This window comes from Lupinus angustifolius, chromosome LG09 (assembly GCF_001865875.1).
Source record: "Lupinus angustifolius cultivar Tanjil chromosome LG09, LupAngTanjil_v1.0, whole genome shotgun sequence".
In the NCBI taxonomy this organism is placed as follows: domain Eukaryota; kingdom Viridiplantae; phylum Streptophyta; class Magnoliopsida; order Fabales; family Fabaceae; genus Lupinus; species Lupinus angustifolius.
Window position 1 is genome coordinate 10030281 of NC_032017.1, and position 21235 is coordinate 10051515.

At 33.6% G+C, this 21235-nt stretch overlaps 4 protein-coding genes across 5 annotated transcripts; 1 reads left to right on the forward strand and 3 right to left on the reverse strand.

The window, feature by feature from the left end:
- Positions 838–2191, reverse strand: LOC109356238. The gene is made up of 2 exons (XM_019599569.1): positions 2105–2191; positions 838–1956 (listed from the first exon to the last, which is right to left on the reverse strand). The coding sequence occupies exons 1-2, from the start codon at positions 2189–2191 to the stop codon at positions 838–840; spliced, it is 1206 nt and encodes a 401-aa protein (XP_019455114.1).
- LOC109356239 (probable sulfate transporter 3.4) lies at positions 5250–8289 on the forward strand. The gene is made up of 5 exons (XM_019599570.1): positions 5250–5385; positions 6249–6709; positions 6911–7101; positions 7229–7314; positions 7392–8289. Exons 1-5 carry the CDS (start codon positions 5250–5252, stop codon positions 7499–7501), a joined length of 984 nt encoding a protein of 327 aa, XP_019455115.1. The 3' UTR covers positions 7502–8289.
- LOC109355951 (protein SYS1 homolog) lies at positions 8376–10569 on the reverse strand. Its single transcript, XM_019599255.1, has 4 exons — positions 10374–10569; positions 9792–10248; positions 9143–9369; positions 8376–8766 (listed from the first exon to the last, which is right to left on the reverse strand). The coding sequence occupies exons 2-4, from the start codon at positions 10013–10015 to the stop codon at positions 8759–8761; spliced, it is 459 nt and encodes a 152-aa protein (XP_019454800.1). The 5' UTR covers positions 10016–10248; positions 10374–10569; the 3' UTR covers positions 8376–8758.
- Positions 12322–16923, reverse strand: LOC109356497 (MAR-binding filament-like protein 1-1). Of its 2 annotated transcripts, none has more exons than XM_019599818.1 (4): positions 16589–16923; positions 14670–14812; positions 12780–14442; positions 12322–12623 (listed from the first exon to the last, which is right to left on the reverse strand). In XM_019599818.1, the coding sequence occupies exons 1-4, from the start codon at positions 16866–16868 to the stop codon at positions 12508–12510; spliced, it is 2202 nt and encodes a 733-aa protein (XP_019455363.1). In that variant the 5' UTR covers positions 16869–16923; the 3' UTR covers positions 12322–12507. The 2 variants fall into 2 exon arrangements, with proteins under 2 accessions (XP_019455363.1, XP_019455361.1); XM_019599816.1 differs by having other exon boundaries at positions 12322–12689.

Genomic DNA, 21235 nt, shown 5'->3' on the forward strand with positions numbered 1-21235 from the left:
TGTTAGTGGCGATGTAGTTTCCGCCTTTTTTGATTTAGTTTGTATGAACTAAAGATGACTTAACCATTTATATGTATTGTGTTATTCAGGAAATTGTGAATCAGGTTAAGTTATCATTCGATAACGATAAGTTGATTTTCCGCATTTGAGTTACTTAAAGTGATGTCCCGGAAAAAGGAAGGTTGTAAAAGGAAACAATTTTATACATCCCCATTTCAACAAAAAAAAAATTTACCCATTTTTCCGCAATGTTTTTGAGAAGTATTTTTCGGGGCGTTACAGTACGAGTGGCTTAGATTAGAGTTGTTCCTCCGAAATTGCGCAATGCTTTCTAACTAAAGAACTGCATTTTTTTAAACATTCATTAAATAATCATTCCTTAGGATTTATATTAGGTTAATTCTTTTTTACCCAATGATGCATCATCCGCACAATACTCGTTGACCATCCCACAATCGTTTTCTAAGGTTATAACACCATTAGATCGTATTGTGGTTAATGACAACCATAGAAGGAGCACGAAGGCTCCATAATATGGTTGCATTTTCCAAGCCTCGAGCTAGTAATGCTATCTTGATTTCTTGAGTTCTTCATAACGAGATGTCCGAGTTTTGCACCCTCGTTTTCTTTTCTGTTTGTTATTTAGAATCGAATGACGAGGAAGTCTATAGAATATTAAAGACGAAGGAAATAAAAATGGACTTTATTTATCACTTTTTTTTAGATGGAGGAATTACAATGTTTATCTTCCTCTCCCCTTTCCTTTTTTTTCTTCTTCACACAATTGTTTTTCTAAAAAAAAAGTTCATCCTAATCATCATCAATTACAATAATAACTTATTCTTCTTCCAATTCTTCTTCCTCTAGATCTTCTTCCATGAATGTTGACTCATCCATTTGCTCGGGGTTCATCCATCCCATGGATTCCCTCCAATATTTGACTCCTTGGGTTGTATTATGATAGTCATTGAAGTAAGCCTTGATCTTTGTCGGCAATTTGACCCCCTCTTTTACACTCTCTTTGTACACGGAGTCGAAATCTTGGAGCCAATCATAGCTAACAGTCTCCCAATATCCTAGCAGAGATATTGACTTATGCTTCCACATTTCTATGCACCTCTCGAGCTCTTCTGTGGCCCTCTTGATTTCTTCCAACTCTTTTTGCTTGTCCTCTTCTTTCCAACCAAATTCGAGACTCAGGGTATTGTACTTGGATTCCAGCTCATTCGCCATTCGCTTGTACCATTTTGTTTTGCCCTTAGCTTTGGATGAAGCATTCCGGTACTCATCCATCATTTGTTGTGCCTCTTGCAAGTGCGAAGGTTGTTCTATCAAATGAGAGACTTGGTCTTGTTCCATAACAGTTTGTTGTTGGCTCGATCTGAGATCTCTTTCAAGCTCGACAATCCTCACATCTTTGAGATGGACAACCTTCTTGAAACCCCTTAACTCATTTGTCACCTTCACCTTTTTTTGAGAGTCTATTTCCATAACTCGCCTCTGGGCTTCCAATTGCTCTTTCAGTTTACAAATCTCGACAGATGCTTCAGTTTTGGCCTTTTTAAGAGTGGCTGGAACAAATGTCTCCTTTTCTATTTTTAGTTCCGTTTTCAGCTTCTCAATCTCATGGTTTTTCCTTATGATTTCGATATGGACATCTTGTCTCTTGCTATCAACAATGTTCACTTGCTCCCGGAGGGTTTCTATAATACCTTCGAGTTCTTTCTCCCTTGAGGATAATTTCTCCTCTCTTGGCAAAGGTGGTGAGATGGTTACCCTTCCAACCCTGGCGGCTCTCCAACTATCGTAGTCAGGTGTGCTTCGGACTCGTGCCGCCCCACGTTGTTGATCCTCTCTAACGACAAGATTGTCCCAAGCTTCCTTGACTTTCCCTATTAACTCATCCTCCTCCTCATAGAGGCATATGATACTATTGGGTTCGTCACTTGGTCTAATCTGCATACGTCCAAGTTGTCGCAATACCAATTCTGGTGTGTAGAAAAAGCATATATCGATGCCTAGTAGTGGAACGTTGTTGTACGAACCGCATCGAGTTATCATTTGGCACAAGACGTTCGAGAGTAACCCTCCACTGATCCACTACCTTTTCCTCAAGTGTGATGATGTTGAAATCCATCAAAACACGGTTGGCGAGGGCCTGATACTTGACGGCATGCACATGTGTGGCCATCCATATATACAATAAGTGAGCACAACAACAGATTTTAAGGAACCCCTTCTGATGACAATTTGATATGACAATGAATGTATCCCCTAGGATTGCTAGAACAGGGTCAGACTTCCATTTGAATACCTTGTAAAACACTTTCACAACCTTATATTCGACCGACCCAGGAATGGAAGGGAACAACATTAACCCATAAATGAGGAGGGCCAAGGCAGGCTTGACAACTGCCCAATTTCCTTGATCCATTGATTTTTGCAAGTGATGCTCCAAAGCACTTTGTAGTCAACCTGATGGCCCCTTCTCTCTACTTGATCCATAGGGGTCAATCCAATAATTTTCTTGACCGCGTCAATTGGAGTTTCACCACCTGGGATATAGATTTCATGACCCCTCCGAACCAAAAGCAATTGTTGATACTCTTCTATCACTAGGACGGTGTCTAGACGAGGTCGCTCGAAAATAACTAGGTCGCTATTCCAGAATTGAGTCAGTGCATTGAGGGCCGCAACATTGACATCAACGAACAATAGGTCGTACGATCTCCCGTATTCTTCCAAGAACTCAACTTGAACTTGAGAGGGAATCTTCTCAGCTAAAACCCTAAGGCTATTAAGTCTGGCTACCATGAAATCATCCTTTACCCCTTTCTTGACCTTAGCATTACTAGCACTCGACTGAGAATCCATGACCTCTGGTTGTACGGAAGAAGACATCGTTGGTAATAAATCCTAAAAAAATACATGATAATGTCAGTTTTTTTTCCACATGCGTGTAATCAATACATGCATGGCTTGATAAATGTATTTCAAATGCATGATACAGTGTTATGGTATGCATGTTAATGTTATTTACATATGCATATATTTTTTTTTTTTTGAGTGCATGATATGCATGTAAATGTTATAACGACATGAATTTTTTTTTTACCAAATGCATGCTTGCATGATATGCATGCGCGTGTTTGTTATGAAATGATTTTTTTTGTAAGCCTTCCATCGTGGCATAAGAATACCGAAGTGCAATGATACCTTAATTTACTTAGGCTCGTGTGATGGTGAGTCACTTTATGAGCGCGGGATAGAGGTTTTCCCGACTTTATGTCGAATAATAAAATAACAGATAAAAATTTGCATACTCCCGTGTCTTACATAAAGGTGTTTGACCCTACAAGGTTTGTTCGGTCTAAAAGGTTAAACCCTAGGGTGGAGTTCTAATGTCCGTACATGCAGAATTTCGGTGGTACTAGACTTCATCTAGGTTCCCGGAATACCGTCACTAGTGAAAGCTGACGACCCGGATATCACAAATATGACACGAAGATGTACGAGACACCATGGAGGCCATATCCGTAATACCCACTAACAATCTGAGTGATACATTAGTGCAATATCAAAATATACACGAATGACCAATGACGACAAGCCAATGTACCCCTAACAATAGGTAAATGGACCCGGTAGACGGCCGAAAATAACCATGCATGATAGTGAAGTGTGTAAGGGAGTGTACAAACCTTGATAACACGAATGCACCAAAACAAATAATAACCCCCAGAACCTGTACAACAGCAGGAAAACACAAATTCTATGTACAAGAATTATTTACAAATAATAATAGAAAATAAATAAAAAATAATAAATAACAACAAGAAATTGGAACGATAAAAATTAAAATAATGATCTAAATATCCACATAATTAATCTTAGAAGGCCTGACTCTCAGCACGTCCCCAGTGGAGTCTCCATGCTGTTGCTACCTCTTTTTATGGATGCGACGAGAAGCATGCAATTAAATGCAATGGAGTCGTCGTCGATGTTTTTTAGAGGGAAAACATGAAAAACCAAATTTTGAAAATATAGTTGGTTCACTCAAAATTAGAAAATGAGTTCGGGAGTCGGTTACGGATGAGGAATGTATTAGGCACCTCATACCGCCCGTTGTAAAAACGGTACCTATATCAGTTATGTGGATATTTATTCAAAACATTAATCCTACCCTCACATTATTAAACAAAATAAAGGGAGAGAAAATATTTCTTTTTTATTTTTTTGTGTCTGACAGAGAAATAACTGCTCCTACGTATCCCTAGCTGCAATAGAGAAATCAAAGCTACGTAGTTTTTTCTAGAATAAGTTTTTTTAGTGATATATTTACTTTTATTTTATTTTATTTTTATCATGAAATTCACAACACGAAGTAGCGCAACAAGCCACTAGTCCTATAGTGGGCTACCTCACGTTGCTTTGAAAAATTATTAGAAATGTATTCACCACATAAGGTAACGCGACAAGGTACTAGACCTATAGTGGGTTGCCTCATATCGCTTTTAAAAACTAATTAAAATGAATTTTACAACATAAGGTAACGCAACAAGACACTAGGTCTATAATGGATTACCTCACATTGCTTTAAAAAAACTAATTGAAATAAATTTACAACATAAGGTAACGCGACAAGACACTAAGTCTATAGTGGCTTACCTCACATCGCTTAAAAAAATTAATTGAAATGAATTTTACAATATAATGCAACAAGACACTGGGTCTATAGTTGGTTACATCATATTGCTTTAAAAAAATTATAATAACAAATGAATAAATGAAAAAAAAAACCAATTTTAATAAATTAAAAAAAACAGAATAAAAAAATTAATTAGATAAAAAACGAAATAAAAAACAGAATAAAAAATTTATTAAAAAAATAAAAACGAAAATAAAAATAAAACCAAAAATAAAAAATAAAACCAAATAAGGAATTAGGAATTGAAATGGGGTTTTAGGGTTGGGGATTTCAAATCAATTTGGGGGTAGGTTTTAAAAAGTCAATTTGGGGTTTAGGTTTTAAAAAATCAATTTGGGGTTTAGGTTTCCAAAAATCAATTTAGGGGTTTAGGGTTCAATTAATTAGGAAGTAGGGTTCAACAAAATTAGGGATTTAGGGAGGAACGAAGGGGGAGGGGGAGGGGGTGGCGGCTGCCACCACTTGGCAGCCAGCCGCGTGAACCGCCGCTGGACAGGGCGGTCCAGCCCTCAATGGGTGCGGCTGGGACAGGCGGCCCTCCATGGCCGCTGCCCGGTCCTCCGTTTACCACGGTGGGGCTGCGGCGGTGGCTTTAGGCGAAACCAGTACCGTCCAGACCCTCTTTCACGGCTACAAACAGAAAAAAATGCAACAACAAACACTAAATGTATACAGCAGTATCACAGAATACACAAAAAAAAAGAAGATATACCTAGAAAAGAACTTGGAAGTAGTGAAGGCTAGCTTCTGCTTCTCTATCCTCTTCTCCTCTCTTCTTTATGCTCTCTCCTCTTTTTGCCTCTTTCTCTCAAATTTTCAGATTAGGCTAGGGTAGTTTTTAAGTTAGGCTTAAATAGGGGTAGGGATTAGGGCTTCTGGTTGGGCTAGGGACAAAGCCCAGTTGCCACAATGTTAAAGATTCAAAATTCCCCCTTTTCCTCCATTTTCTTTTTCTGTGGCAGATTGGTGAATTGCCAAAGGGTGTAAATCCACCATAATTGAACATGCTATGCTTCAATGGTCCTTATTTGGCTCTTGCTATCAAAACTGGACTTGTCACTAGAATCTTATCTCTCACTGTAAGTTGTCCCAAATCTAGAAACATTTATATTTTTTGAATGACAATGTATCCTAATGAAACCAGAATATTATTCAGCCATGTAGCCGCAATTTGAACACTACAATGGCATTCTCGGGACTCGAACTTAAGATCTGGTGGTCAATTTTCCACCTCGGATCTGCCAACTAAGCTACCGATGCGGGTTAACCTAGAAACAATATTGGTCGCTAAAGTTTTAATAAAAAATTACATGTTTTGAGGAACATTGTGTCCTCCATAGGCTTAGCATAGACATCACTGAAAATCGACAGCTTTTAAGTTGATGGTCGACTATCTAGCACAACTTTCACCCTTTTATCCAAGTTTAGCATAAACACGCGGACAATAATATACGAGTATAGTATAACTCAAGTGCACATACTTGTGTTACAGGAAGGAATTGCAGTAGGAAGAACATTTGCTGGACTTGAGAATTACCAGGTGGATGGAAACAAAGAAATGATAGCCATCGGTCTTATGAACATTGCTGGCTCTTGCTCTTCATGTTATGTCACATCAGGCAATCATTCTTCTCGCGCTCGAAAATGTGTCTATTGGCTATAACAGAAATGGAAATCGATAAATCTGCATTCTTGTTTAAAAATGAACTTGCAGGTTCCTTTTCTCGATCGGCTGTTAACTACAATGCTGGCGCACAGACAACAGTCTCGAATATAATCATGGCTTCAGCAGTTCTTGTGACACTTCTGTGTCTCATGCCTCTGTTCTATTACACACCAAATGTTGTCATAGCAGCCATTATCATCACTGCTGTGATAGGATTAATAGATTATCAAGCTGCATATAAACTGTGGAAGGTTGACAAGCTTGATTGCTTGGCCTGCTTGTGCTCCTTTTTCGGTGTTCTGTTCATTTCAGTGCCTCTGGGACTTGGAATAGCGGTGAGCTACCTATTCGTTACATGAGGGCGGAGAGGCTGTTTCTAGGATTTGAACCTGTGACCTCATGGTGACTAAGAACAACCTTACGGTTGTGCCAAATTCACCCTATAATCTGTTTCATGTTATTACAAAGCTAAAATTATATTGGATGATAATGCTATGTATGAGTCTGATTAATACCAACTTGGCGAAAATATGCAGGTGGCAATATCAGTCTTCAAGATCCTGCTTCATGTCTCTAGGCCAAACACACTGGTTTTGGGGAATATACCAGGGAAGCCGATATTCCGTAACTTAAACCAATATAGAGAAGCTTTAAGGATTTCTTCATTTCTCATTTTGGCTATTGAATCTCCCATGTACTTTGCTAATTCAACTTACCTGCAAGAAAGGTTAGATAATGCAATATATAGATTTGTGAATTTATGAAGTTTAGCTCATTACAGAGGTTAATTAGCGACATTTTTTTCCCGAGTTGTTCCAAGATTCCAACTAATTTGAAAACTTCTCCGGCTACAGGATATTGAGATGGGTTCGAGAAGAGGAAGAGCGTGTAGAAGCAAACAAGGAAGATACATTGAAGTGCATAATTTTAGACATGACTGGTACATTTTCCACTTGAGTTCCAAAATTTGTTATCTAAGTTATGGGATCATTTTAACTTAACAAAGTACTTTTTCAGGTGTCACAGCCATAGACACAAGTGGGATAGACACTTTATGTGAACTTAGAAAGATCCTGGAGAAAAGATCACTGCGTAGTTGCAAAATTTCAAAATGCCTTAAAGGGTAGACCAAGTTTTCTTTCTAATCTTAACATTTATAAACTTATTGCTACAGGATGTGTTGGCAAATCCTGTTGGAAAAGTTACATCAGGCAAATATTTTGGATTTCTTTGGAGTGAAAGGAGTTTATCTCACAGTGGCAGAAGCTGTGGCTGACATTTCATCCTCAAATGGATAGCTCGACCTTGATTTCCATAAATGAATTTCTAGGATAGAGGAAAAGGATGTTATAACTAACATCTTCCAACTTTTGAAAGTGGGAGAAAACTCTAAGCTTTTTTCCTAGGTAGATAATCTACTTTGTTTTAGCAGAAACCTTGAAAACCAAGGTCCTGGTTCTTTCAGAAGATGGTTTCTCATCGCAGGATGTTACATTCATTATATCTTCTGTTACTTTTGTCGAAATTTGTCTTTTGCCAGAGGAAAAGAGCATCCAAGTGAGAATAGATATGTTGTCTTTTGTGGAAGATTGAACTCCCTCAGAATTCATGTTCCATGTATTAATCAATTGGGTTGATTCTAGAAAACATTTTAATATGAGAGACAGTCATTAGCAGAATCATAGGTTCGAATGTGTAAATCAAGTATTTCATGTGTAAACATGAAGCCTCGGAACTCGACCAGCCACAAAAAGGATTAACATTTGAAGGCAAGGAAAATATTCATTAGTCAACAAAAGCCAAATCAAATAGTTATCAAGGCGAATCGTACAACAACATTATTTTCATGAGTTGTATAATTGGTTAGAAACTACAGTGATAAAGTAACACTAGCAATTAAACCATACAGTGAGCCAATTTTTTATCAATGAATTCGTTTAAACACAAATGTGCATAGGAAGTTAATTCTGCTATCTGATATAACAACCTCATTTGAAGTAATAACACAGAACTAAGATACATTTTCATTATTTTAAACAGATCCGAAACAAACAAAAAGGGTAAGAAGAATAGAAGCTCTACCAATTAAATGCATTGCCTTAACCAAAACTAAAAGGGGAAAGAGAAACAATAAGAATAACATTCATTAAGACTTCCAGAATTTCCTGAAAAATTATGTACCTAGTCTCGTCTCATCATCTATGCATCAACTCTCTATTGCACCTGAAGAATAAAGGGAAATGTAGGTCCTTCAGTGGCATGATAAAAGTATGTACTTGGTGGGTTTTATCTCGGAGATTGTCCAAGGCAATAGAAACAAAAGTTATCATCATCCCACAACACAACTCCTTTCTTGAATTTAAAACTCGAGTTACTTCTGCCAATCAAACATCTGCAAGGAACTCGAATGTATTAAATCGCAAAAATAGAGAACCAATATTGGCTTCTACAAAACTAAATGTGATAGTGCTATCTGACACATTAAATAAAACATAATACATAAATAACATTGTGGCCGAATGAATGTGAATATTCCAAATCTGAGCATAAATACAGCAAGCATAGCAGGCACACATGTAGAAATTAAAAATCAGCCCCAACAAAAATTGGATTTGAGAGCCTGAACATATATATTCAGACTTCTGAAATACGTAAAACATACAGGGAGAAGACTTAGTACACCATATAATATATCAAAGATACACAATTTTTTAAATGACAAGAGTCCAATGAGCCAGCGAAATATCCATAAATGAGAAAGTTCTTACTTGACCGAGATCGGGTTATTGGTATCTCCCGGAGTTCACGCTTGATGCACAGATACTCGCCGAGCAAAGCCATAGCTGCAATTCCAATACCATGCACAATCCACCATGTTAAAGAAGAGGGCCAACCCCCGTACAAAATGCAAATAAAAAGATGGATGATGTAGAGAGTGGCTGAAAAATCCAAGCACTTTTTTGCTCTTTCAACCAAATAAAGCATATATACAGCCCTGAATATAACCAATAGTGGCATCAGTACAACGTAGAGCTACAACATAATCAGTTATAAGCCAAAAGTGCATGAAATCCATACAGCTATGAATGCCTCTCTCAATACCTTCGATCTGCAAAAGGTCACAGAACACAAAGAAAGAGACATACAGAGTCTCCTAAATAAAAAGGGAGTTCCGGTACACGAGAGGCTCCCACCTAGTGGGGTCTAGGGATGCTAGATGTATTCACTCTTCACAAAAAATAATACAAATGAAAGGTGCATAATGAATTGACTGTGTATAAATCTTTATAGTCACAGCGCATAGATAATACACTCATAATTTTTTCCCTCTCCTCACATTCCTGGAGAGTCGAATACCGGAGAGGATCTCATTCCTACAAACTTATTAGAGCAAGTAAAGTGGAACAGAATAATTACCCTGCAACTGAGCTGAGCACAAATGAAGCAATAACACACCAACCAGTAACCGTAGAGGTAGTGATTGTAACATAATCAAAGAAATAGACAAGGCTCATTCGAGACAAGCGAATTCCAACAAGTAAAGACAAGAACATTCCCAAAGTGATATAGTACAAGCATTGAAGACAAACAATTTGAACAACAATAAGCCAGGGGTCCCAAACAACTGCACCATAGAACATGTCTCCTTCACAAACTTCCTTAATCGAATCAAAATCAAAATTTTCAAACTTTCTTCACTATAGCACCGACCCAGTTACTCAAATCTCATCAATTGATGCTACATTACTCTTCATTGGAGAAAAGTTTCCAAATTTAGAGACCCCGGATTCAAGAAATCAGCTTAAAACACAAATCTAGTTCAACCCACTTGGATCTGGATTGTGGAAGGGATAACTGATGAAGCAAAATTTGACTGACATTGAAAATCAAAATGAGAAATTTAATGTCAATAATATGGTTTATGATGGATGAATCTAATATGAAATTGGAAGGATAAAGAGAAGGATTCGTATATGGAAGAGCAGAGAAAAAACTAACATGGTGGAATCTAGGGTTTGGAGAACTCGGCGGAAAATGGAATTTTTGAAAATGGAGATTGATGTGAGGGAATTGGAGTGTTTTCCTGAGACGATTGTAAGGGAGAGATGAGAATATGGAAGAAGAAGAAGAAGAAGGCGAATGAAGTTCAAAGCAATGTTGTGACTTGTGAGGACAGATAGAGCCCGGTTCGATTGCTAGCGACTTCAAAATTGATATGGTTTGTCGTCTTACGAATAATCAATTGTACCATTTTGAGCTAGAGAAATATCGGTCTGATTATGTTAAACCGACATAACCCAAGAAGAGAACTGGATGCCTTACTTCAATATAAATTTTAATTATATAATTTTATATTTATATATAATTTTATATTTATAGATAATTATTATATTATTCGATTCGACCGAACAATTTAAGTAATTGAACCAACTAAATCTAATATGAGACATCTTTTACTTTAAATTGAAGTATATCATTACATTGTGAGAAATAATAAGTGTTAATATGAACCATTTAAAGGATCAACATTAAAAGAAGTGATCAAATGACGATTAACTAACTTTTAATCATAGTCATTCATGTATAGTTGTAAGCCCAAATTTATTATTCTCAGGGTTTTTTGTGATAATTATTCTCAATTGAGTCACTTCCATAAGATTCAATGATTCATATTAATTATTCTCATTTGTCACAATAGCAATTGTTCTCACATAAGTCATTTATTTATATTATATATATATATATAAAGAAAATAAAGACAAAAAACTAAAGTACATGACATAGGTCGATCTGCAAGAAGGTTAGAGCTCCTGAAAGTAGGACATCCCATAATGTAAATGTATCATGAGAGCTTAAACTGAGTTTGGCAATATAATTTGTCATCAAGTTACTCTCTCAGAAAATATGATTCATTTGAACAACCCAACTTTATGTTAAGAAAAGCATTGATATTCTGAATTGCTTGAGATAGATACCTCAATTATTCCACATTTTATTAGAAATGATATGAATCGTCCCGTGACAGATACTTTTCGAGACTACAAAGCAATGACCCTAATTCCAAGCAAACTAGATACTATGTTCTATAGCTAGTAGTTCTGTTATGATAAATGACACAGTCCTAAAATACCAAAGAGACGTGAAAGTCATTGCTCATCGTAATTCTAGATAACGCCTTCACTCCTATAATATGAACATATATCCCATAACTCTTGTCCATATTAAATTTTACTTTGCGTGTTGGCAAACTACACCATTAGAGGTTGGACAACAAAACTTCATGAGAAAAAGTATAAGTAGAACGCCAATATCTAAAATCATGGTGGACATTTCTTCCAAGGTTGTATCTTAAGGATGAGAACACATCTTTTATCCCAAAAACTATATCACTTATTATGATTGATTGAAAAAATATACTTCAATTAAAATTTTAATAATTAAGTATTTTTGTGACAAATTACGAATAATAACACATGAAATAGTGCATTTCGTAAGACAAAATATATGCTCCCCAAGAATTAATACCAAATATATTATTATTACGCTACCCCCAAATCCACCATAAACAGGTAGAAAGAGTCTACCATTATGCAATCTAGCATTCCATCCAAGATATAAATGAATGATTAGCTGAAAGACTTTGATAAATAAAGTCCGAAAGATGCCATAATATGTCAACTAAGTAAATGTTTATATTGGTTGCGGTGATAATTGAGTAAAGTTCTTCCAAAAATGGTTATTCCAACATTTCATAATAGTAAAATTATATTTATATGATTCTCTTATTTAGCTTACACATCATGTATCAAATTCATTATACCACTTATCATATATCCGATTCGTTACAAAAAATATCTTATAAAATTAATGTAAAAAGTAACAAACCACACAGACAAAATAACTGGTACCTATCCTCGAACAAACTATGAGTAGGATACATCTTTACCCAAGGACAAGAACATCATTCTCAATCATTCCTATTCCCATATACAAACTGTTTGAATCCATAACATAATATAAACTCCAAAATCAACTCAATTGCCTTCAAAAAAAGGACATTACAGAATATCATTCTCCTCAATACAAAGATAAAAAAAAATACTAATATTTAAAGCTGTTAAAGTCCTCTAAATCATTTAGCTTTTCTTCTTCTACTAGTTTTCTGCACATTTGCACTGACCTTTCTTTCACCATCTTTTTTCAAACTAGTTGCAACCTTGTTTTCATTTTCAACTTCATCTTTATGCACTTCTACATTATTAACAGAAGCAACTTTATTCTTTGAAACCTTGCTTCTACCTTCATCTTTTGGCACTTGCTGTACATTGTTCACAGCATCTTTATTTTTTGGAACCTTGCTTTCAACTTCGTCTTTCTGCAGTTTCTCGTTCGAAGTAGCCGTAACCTTGCGTTCACTTTCAACTTCATCTTTTTGTACTTGTATGTTATCAATATCAACTTTTGAAGAATTTATCTGACTCGTCAACCGCAATATCTCGCCCTTTGCGACACTCAATTCCTCCACAAGTTGGTTTCCTCTATTCTCTAAACTCTCTTTTTCATCCCCAAGTTTCTTTATGAGGTTTTGAGCATGCTCAATGCTTTCTTGTGCTTCTTTCGATGCATTTGTTTGATCTAGAAGAGATTTGTTTAGCGCCTCTTTCTCATTTTTGAGGCTAGAAATAAGAGAAATAGCATTCTCTAGTTGAGTAGATTGGATTGCTGCATTTCGGTTCATTTCATCTAATGATTTAGTAGCCTCCTCCTGGTGCTTTTCGAGAGACTTTTGGGCCTCTTTGTCTTTTGAGAATTCGTTCTCCAAAACGTGTAGGTCTTTGTTCAAAGAAGCAACTAACCTTTTCTCTTCTTTCAAATCCTCAGCTGCAGCCTCAGCCTTTTTGTATATTTCATTTACTTCTCGTTGTAGGCTATCGCGGTTTTCAATAGTCACTTTCAGTTCATTAGACACATTTTCAAGCTCTTCCTGTGTTTTCTTCAGTTGTTCCTTGGTTGTCGTAAGCTCACTAGTTAGCACTTCCGTCTCACGTTTCGCATCATCAAGGCTCTTTTGTAGAGACTCTCGAACTTCACTGAGCTCAGATGAAAGCTTAGAAACCTCAAACTCGAGTTCTTTCTGCAATTTGTTTGAGTCTTTTAGTTCTTTTTCCAATACAGCAGCCTCATTTCTTGATTTTACAAGACTATCCTGAGTGATTTGGAGCTCATCCTTCAAATTATCGACTTTCTTAGATTCATTCTCCAGAGACACTTTTAAATTTTCTCTTTCTTGAGTTAAATCAGCAATGGTGACCTCGTTTCTTCTTGCTTCACTTAGAGCGTGTTCGAGTTGATCTTTGAGCAGAGAAATTTCATCTTGTTTTTCTCTTAGAAGGTTAGCATCCGAAGCAGCCTTCTTTTCGGAGGTGAACCTTAGGTCATTGTATTCCTTCTCAACGGCATCATACTTCCTCTTGGAATCATCATTCTCAAGAGCTAAGGAACTTATTCGTGAACTTAGTTCATTCACCGAGTAATCTTTTGCTTCTAGCTCCTCTCGGCTTTTCAGTAGTTCTTCTTTCAACCGTTGAATCTGCAATTGAGCATTGGATGAGTCCTCCTTAGTTTGGTTGTAGGTAGAAATCAAATTCCTCAACTCTAACTCCTTTTCTTCAATCGACGAACTAAGCTTCCGATGTAAATCTTCTTTGTCCTTGAGGTCTATATTCAGCTGATTAATTTTCTCCTGTAAAACCTCGATAGAATCCACCTTTTCTTTCAATTGCTTTTCAAGATCCTTCTTGTCTGCATCAGTCTTTGAAAGCTTAGATTCAAGAGTGCGAATTTGAAGATTCAGCTCCTCGATCAATTGTGCCCCACTTTTTACCTCTCGTTCCAAGCTAGCGATGGTGTTGTTTGCAGAATTTAGTTTGCTTACCAAAGCTAGCTGCTCTTCTTTTGCTTTTCCGAGTTGCTTGGTTCGTTCTTCGTGTTCTTTCAGTAACTCGGATTCATAGTTCCTCTTCAAGGAAACGACCAGCTCTTCCTTTTCCTTCAATTTGCTGCTCACCTATGCACATTGATCAGTAAATAAATGGCTTAAAACTTGACACATTAACCTTAAAAAAATGAACATTTTTTCCGAAAAATCAAATTAGACGGAAAGAGACCAATCATAAAAGGGAAGGATCATCTTGATTTCCTTTCTTTTTAAACAAGTTTTTCACAAAAAACATTCCTCAAGAACCAATACACTTCTTATCAGTTAAAAACTAGAGAGGGTGTATAGAAGCTTACTGTTTTTATTGTTGCGAGAGCTGTGGTGTTTTCTTTCCGAGCCAACGCGTAGAAAGCACCGAGCGTACCAATAGAAAACGTTCCAATTACATTCAGGAGAGAAAGAAAGGGATTGGAGGGTGTGTCTTTCATCTCTCTTTCTTCTGAAAGGAGAAAGATTATCTATGCAAGTTACTACATTAAACAAAAAAACTAATAGAAAGCTACAATGCTTTATAAGACAATTAAAGAAAAGTAACAAATCTTAGTCCAAAACCCACACTTAAGAGAAGTAAATGAGAAAAAACCAAGACATAAGGACTAAATTATGCATACAACAACATTCACCATACCCTTTTTTGCACCGGTTGCAAGGACAAAATTAAGCATGCTAACACATAATAGTGATTATAATGGAAAATACGAAAACTTTTTTTTGACATATGTATGTAGTGCGATCATATCAGCACTAATGCATTGATCCCATCAGTTGCAGTTAAGCATGCTTGCTTGGACGATAGTAGTACTAAGATGGGTTATCTCCTGGGAACTCCCCGTATTGCACCTCTTTAAAAAAAGAGGGTGAGTTTGACGCAATGGTAAAGTTGTTGCTTAGTGACCATGTAGTTACGGATTCAAATCCTAGAAACAGCCTCTCGGCTAGCAGGGGTAAGGCTGCGTATATCTTCCCTCCCCAGATCCCACTAAGTGGGAGTCTCGTGCGCTGGGCCGCTCATATGTTTGTAGCTCTCATGTTATTATAGACAAATAATGAATAAATCAGCCATTCATTTTTAAAGCAACAAACCTACCTTTTAATATGACCCAAACAACAAGCATTAAGAACAAATAAAGTAACAAATCAAGTTATTGCATCCTCAAGGAATGTAATGTAAATTTGACACAACTTATAATGTTAAAATTAGAGGACAAACATATGCATAAGTTGAAAACCACTTCTGCATTGGTAAGGAAACATACAAGTATTTCGAAATTTTTATCAGCACATTAACAAAGACAGATTCTGCTGGTTTCATTTTATGCTATCTTCAACCACCAATAAGGAGTTATAGTGTATCTAAAACTTAGTTACTAGGAATGTCATACTAGTATGAGTATGTAATTCATCACGCTTTATATTATTTGTACAAGAACTTCTTCAACGAGCGGTGAGTTTGACAAACGGTCTGCAGCGAAAATTAATTCAATTTATACAACTTTGGAACAATTCGAAAATTATAAAAACAAAACCATTCGATTTGAACAACAAAGGGCGATTGATCAAGTTCAACTGTTGGTTTCGAACCTAGTATAAGTTATATCTCTTATACTTCCATGTTCGAATTATTTTGTTATCTCCAAAAAATTTCTTTCTTTGGCTTTGGCTCCTAAATTTACTTCTAGTATTGAATTGAAAGCACTAAACAAAAACTGAAAACTTTCCAAACTCAGTGCCAATCCAATGATAAGGTAAGAAATGAAAGATCCATAGACAAGATAAATTCATAAGAATAAGAACAATGATATCAAGATGGATAGTGTAAGATTCCACTAAAGTCCAGAAAGACCAAAATGTGGATTCGATTTCTGGAAACGATACTTGTTAGGAAAAGCCACATCGAAAGGATTTATAATCTAGTAGTGTAAAACTCTATTAGATCTACACAAAGACTAAAATGTCAAATATTTGATTCATGTGAATGACATTTGTTGGAAATGGCAGTCACATACCCCGAAATGGATTAGTTATTTACCCACCCTTGATAATACCAAATAAAAAAATATGAAAACATCAATGCCCTTAAAGCATTACACTTTCAACATTCATACAAATACAATACAGATAAACAAAAAAAGTGAACTTTTTTGTTGCTATAAAAGAAAGTTACACAAAAATATGAAAACACCAAAAACATAAGAAAATCATGAACTACACTTACTTGTACTCAAATCTTCAACTGCTTTGGCCTTGAAACTCAAAAATGGAATAACAGAAATACCCATCAAAAGAATACTCCTCTTGTTACAGAAAGTGAGACCAACATCATTATTTGTGTCTTGTTTTTGTTGTTTGTGAATGGAAGATGATGCTATGGATAATGAAGTTCTGAACTTAGTGTGAGGATTATATAATGGTGGAAAAGAAGAAGAAGAAGAAGAACAAGGTAATGGATATGATGGAGAATGCAAGAAACAAGAGCTACCAGCCACATAAACCATGATGTTTGGGTGATACTTATGAAATTATGGCACTTACAACTTTATCTAACTTTCACTTTGGCTTTGTAAGTTGTAGCTTTAACTGTATCATATTTTGTCTCCCACAATTTGTATCACTGTATATTTGTAATTTATTGATAAATACTTAATTATTAAATTTTTAATTTAAATATATATTTTTCAACAAATCACAATAATTAATACATGAAATAACACGTTTTAAGATAGAAGGTGTTAAACAAAGTTATAATGTTGTAGGAGTGGAAAACAAGAATACTCGTGTACAGTTATGATATAATGTTTATAGCATTATTGTTTATAGAGTTTAAAATATATGGATAATATAATTTTTTTTATGAGATTAGTATATCATATATCATTTATTTATATTATTTTTATTAAAGAGTTAATAATAATTGGAAATTAATATTAGATAATATAGTAACAGTATAAATTGTTTTTACACTATCAATAAATAAATATATATATATATATATATATATATATGTTTTTCTGATTTTTTATATTCTACATTTCTACCCACATGAATAACATGATAATATTATGACAAGGAGAAAACACTTTTTCTAACACTACTACAATAACCTTTTGTTTGTAATTACTATTATAAATCATTTCTAACTAAATTGCATATATTAATAAATTAGTTATTTGTTAAATATTATAATATTACAATCTTACGTTTAACAAATATTACTGATTAATTAATAGTTTCAATAACAATGACAAACAATAGATGTAATTAAAACTTTTAATATATGCAAATGAAGAAAAAATGTTAAATGATATTTTTAGAATGTAACTTATGATAAGGACTAGAGAGAAAGATGTAACATTATTGTAAAAGATTTTTTTTTACTCCTCATAAAACATGTAACAACATTTATTAATGTAAAAAGTAAAAAAAAAAGTGAGTTTATCACATGGAACTCATATTTTACAGGTTAACTTTCTGTTATTTTTATTTGTGGGAATCTAAATAAGTTCTGATTTAAAATAGTTTATAATTGGGTCTCAATGCTTAAAATATTAGTAATTTGATCACTTTTCAAATTTTGTTTTAATGTTCTAAAAATTAAAGGTAATTTTTTCCCAAAAGATTCACATACACAAGTAATGAGTTGATGATATAATTAACAAAACTTAACAGAAAAAATGTGTATGAAGAATCAATCAATTTTTTTTATTCATAGCACAATTCTAATTTTTTTAACTCAGTAGGTATTTAAATTTTCTCCCAAAATACAGGTATGTACAAGATAGCTAAACTTTATTTATTTATTTATATATATATATAGTTATAATGGTTCACGAGCATGAAAATGAATTATCAAGGCTTTGTGGAGGATAAATATATATGATTTTACCCTTCTAAGAAATAAGAATGTTTTCATGATTTAGTATTCAAATAATACATTTTTGTTTTAAATTACCAGACAATTAACAATAATGGTTAAATTGAGATTGCATTTGAAGTTATATTGTATTTATTATAATTGCATAAATAAAATGTGGCAACTTTGTATTTATTTATCTCTCCTTTTCATGCTTGAAACTATTGATGTTTTTATCATTTGTTTCCATGAAAATTGTGATAAAATGTGATATACTAATACACCATTTTTCTTGCCCATTTTTAGAAGTAGGTCCATGTGTGTATATATGATATAGGGATGAGATTCTCTTAAGTATACATTGCAAATTCTAACATATAGAACACAAAAATGTAAAAGTTCAATTTTATTATTATTTTTAAATTAAATAAATTAAATTTTATAAAAAATATATTTCCCTCCTATTCAAAGGATCCAATACTAGATATGATTTCATTTATAATGCACTTTTCTTTATATTTTGCCAATAAAAATTGGACAAGTAAGATTGAACGGGATAGCTTTATCCAAAAAGGTAGAGCCAATGAGATACCATATCATAGGATAAATGGTTTTATGTAATATTGACTTAGATTGGTTAAAAATATGTGGCCACGTTCACAAATCACAATTCACAAGATTCGATTGGAATTTACACTTAGTAAAATAGGAGTAAACATCTATTGTCCCAAAATAATGTATTACTCCATATGTTACTGCTTGTGATTGGTCGAAAAATGATTAATTTTAAAACTTTAATTTAAGTACATTTTTCAACCAATTATAATTATTGATATATTGAGTGTCACACATTATGGTACAAAGAGTTGTGATAGATTGGGAATTAGACTTTTTTTCTTCCACAATGAATATGTTATTTATATCTCCCTACCATTTGATTAAGATATTGGTAGTATTTGATAGGATGATTCACTAATTAGATTATACTGATCAAATTAAATATATATTATTATTAATCTTAAAAATTATTACATAGTTTTTAATTATATCAGTTTTTTGGTACTATTAAGAGATCCATTACCTTTTAGTTAATGAACTAATCCCTTTCGAAGTGTATTATTTTAACAAATGTTGCTCACAAGAATCAATTTCTTCACCTTTTGGTCACCTTGGAAATCTAGCAGAGTCTTAGATTATTAGACCAATGCTTTAATGATTTATTTATATAAGTTGATTAAACAAAATGTCTATCTTAGTAGTAAATTTCGTTTTAAGTGGACAAATTAAAATGGTGGTGCTATGTCCTAGATTTCACATTATCTTTTTGGCACAAAATAATTTTGTTACTTTTTTTTTATTTTAAGAAAATCGACAAGTATAAACACAAACTAAAATCACCCGATTTAACGAGTAAGAACAACTGATATAATTAATTGTCATAATAAACTAATATGATTTAAAGTTACTTTGCATTAAATAGTAAAAAATGGAATAGATGGTAGGTTAATGTGTTGATGTCATTTATTTAAGAAAGTAATATATATCTGCTGTCACTCTAACAATTTATACATAATTAAGGTATTGCTCACTAATTGCTCATTATTTATTTGGATAATTTTTTTGTTTAAATTGTTAATGATGATTAAATATAAATGATGAAAAACGTAGATATGATCAGAGAAGACATTAACGAAAGATGCGTTTAGGTGCAACTTAAACTAACATTTATTTGGTTGAGAGAAGAAAGTGGGAAGAGAGAAATGTGTGATAAAGATTATAAAGAGAGTGAAAGAGATAAAAGATATGCGAAAAATAGTACATTTTTATATTATTTTGTAGGAATGAATTGAAAAAGAAAGACAAGAGAAAGATATATTTTTTTTATCTCCCTTGTTTGGTTGAGTACAAGATAAGAGGAAAGAAAAATATTATATTTGAAAATACAAAAACACCCTGAAACAAAAAAAATGAAAATTATTAATAAATGAGAGTGTATAAAACCAAAATTATAATTTCATGTGTTAAACTCTTTCTCCCCTCACTTTCTCTCCATATTTGGGTAGAAAGAATTTTATGTGCAGGAAGTCTCACTTATTTTTACTCTCTTCATCCTTTCTCTCTTCTCAACCAAATGAGAAAAATCATATTTTCTTCACAATTTCTCTCCTCTCAACTTATTTCTTCTTCATTTTTCTACCACCAATTGAAGGCTTAGAGTTTGAATGAAAAAGATAGCAGAATAATTTTTATATATATTATCTTAAATATAAGTATAAATCTTTTACACTTAAGTTAAATTACACTCAATATTAATAATTTATTTTCTTAAATCCAACGGACCAAATAGATAAAACTTAAAAATCATATAAATTTTCTCTATTTCTCTCTCCACTTATTTCACTCACCTATGGTCTATTGAATTTAAGAAAATAAATTACTCTAATTGAATATAATTAGTATCACTTAACTAAGATGTAAACATGTCTCTCATTTTAATATTATATATTATCTACTTTATTTTAGTTTATAATTTTTTTCAATGATTTTTTGATTATAGTAATAAATTTATTATATATATATATATATATATATATTGTTATTTATGTAGTAATTATTTTATATAATGATGATTACAAAATATATAATGAGAAAGTTGCACTAACAATATATGAGTTTTCTTCATTATTATTGCATCATTATAACATTCATATTTAATCATCATTGACTCTTCAAAAAATAGCTTAAATAAATAGAAATGATGTAATAATTATGTATAAATTTTACACTAACATTATATAAATATCACATTCATATATAACTAAAATTGAAAACTCAACCAATATCACAAATACTCATTACCCACATATATAAGTACGAGTAAGCACGGCAAGTCATTCTTTTTAGATTATTTTACCCACTAGTAGTAAACATGATGTAGAAATATAAGCAAATATAATAATTATGTGTTTAATCTTCAAAGATTAGTAATTTTAAAGAAAAACTAGTTGATAT

Bases quoted from the DNA above. Each gene is read 5' to 3' on its own strand.
- LOC109356238 (XM_019599569.1), bottom strand. From the start codon at position 2,191: ATGGCCACACATGTGCATGCCGTCAAGTATCAGGCCCTCGCCAACCGT. The intron at 1,957-2,104 runs GTAGTGGATCAG...GGACGTATGCAG, and splicing joins TCATCACACTTGAGGAAAAG to ATTAGACCAAGTGACGAACC.
- LOC109356239 (XM_019599570.1), top strand. From the start codon at position 5,250: ATGGCCGCTGCCCGGTCCTCCGTTTACCACGGTGGGGCTGCGGCGGTG. The intron at 5,386-6,248 runs GTATCACAGAAT...GAGAATTACCAG, and splicing joins AACACTAAATGTATACAGCA to GTGGATGGAAACAAAGAAAT. The intron at 7,315-7,391 runs GTACATTTTCCA...GTACTTTTTCAG, and splicing joins CATAATTTTAGACATGACTG to GTGTCACAGCCATAGACACA.
- LOC109355951 (XM_019599255.1), bottom strand. From the start codon at position 10,015: ATGTTCTATGGTGCAGTTGTTTGGGACCCCTGGCTTATTGTTGTTCAA. The intron at 9,370-9,791 runs GTAATTATTCTG...GGTTATATTCAG, and splicing joins GTGCTCAGCTCAGTTGCAGG to GGCTGTATATATGCTTTATT.
- LOC109356497 (XM_019599816.1), bottom strand. From the start codon at position 16,868: ATGGTTTATGTGGCTGGTAGCTCTTGTTTCTTGCATTCTCCATCATAT. The intron at 14,813-16,588 runs GTAAGTGTAGTT...TTCTCCTTTCAG, and splicing joins AGTTGAAGATTTGAGTACAA to AAGAAAGAGAGATGAAAGAC. The intron at 12,690-12,779 runs TTACGGCTACTT...ATGTACAGCAAG, and splicing joins AGTTGAAAGTGAACGCAAGG to TGCCAAAAGATGAAGGTAGA.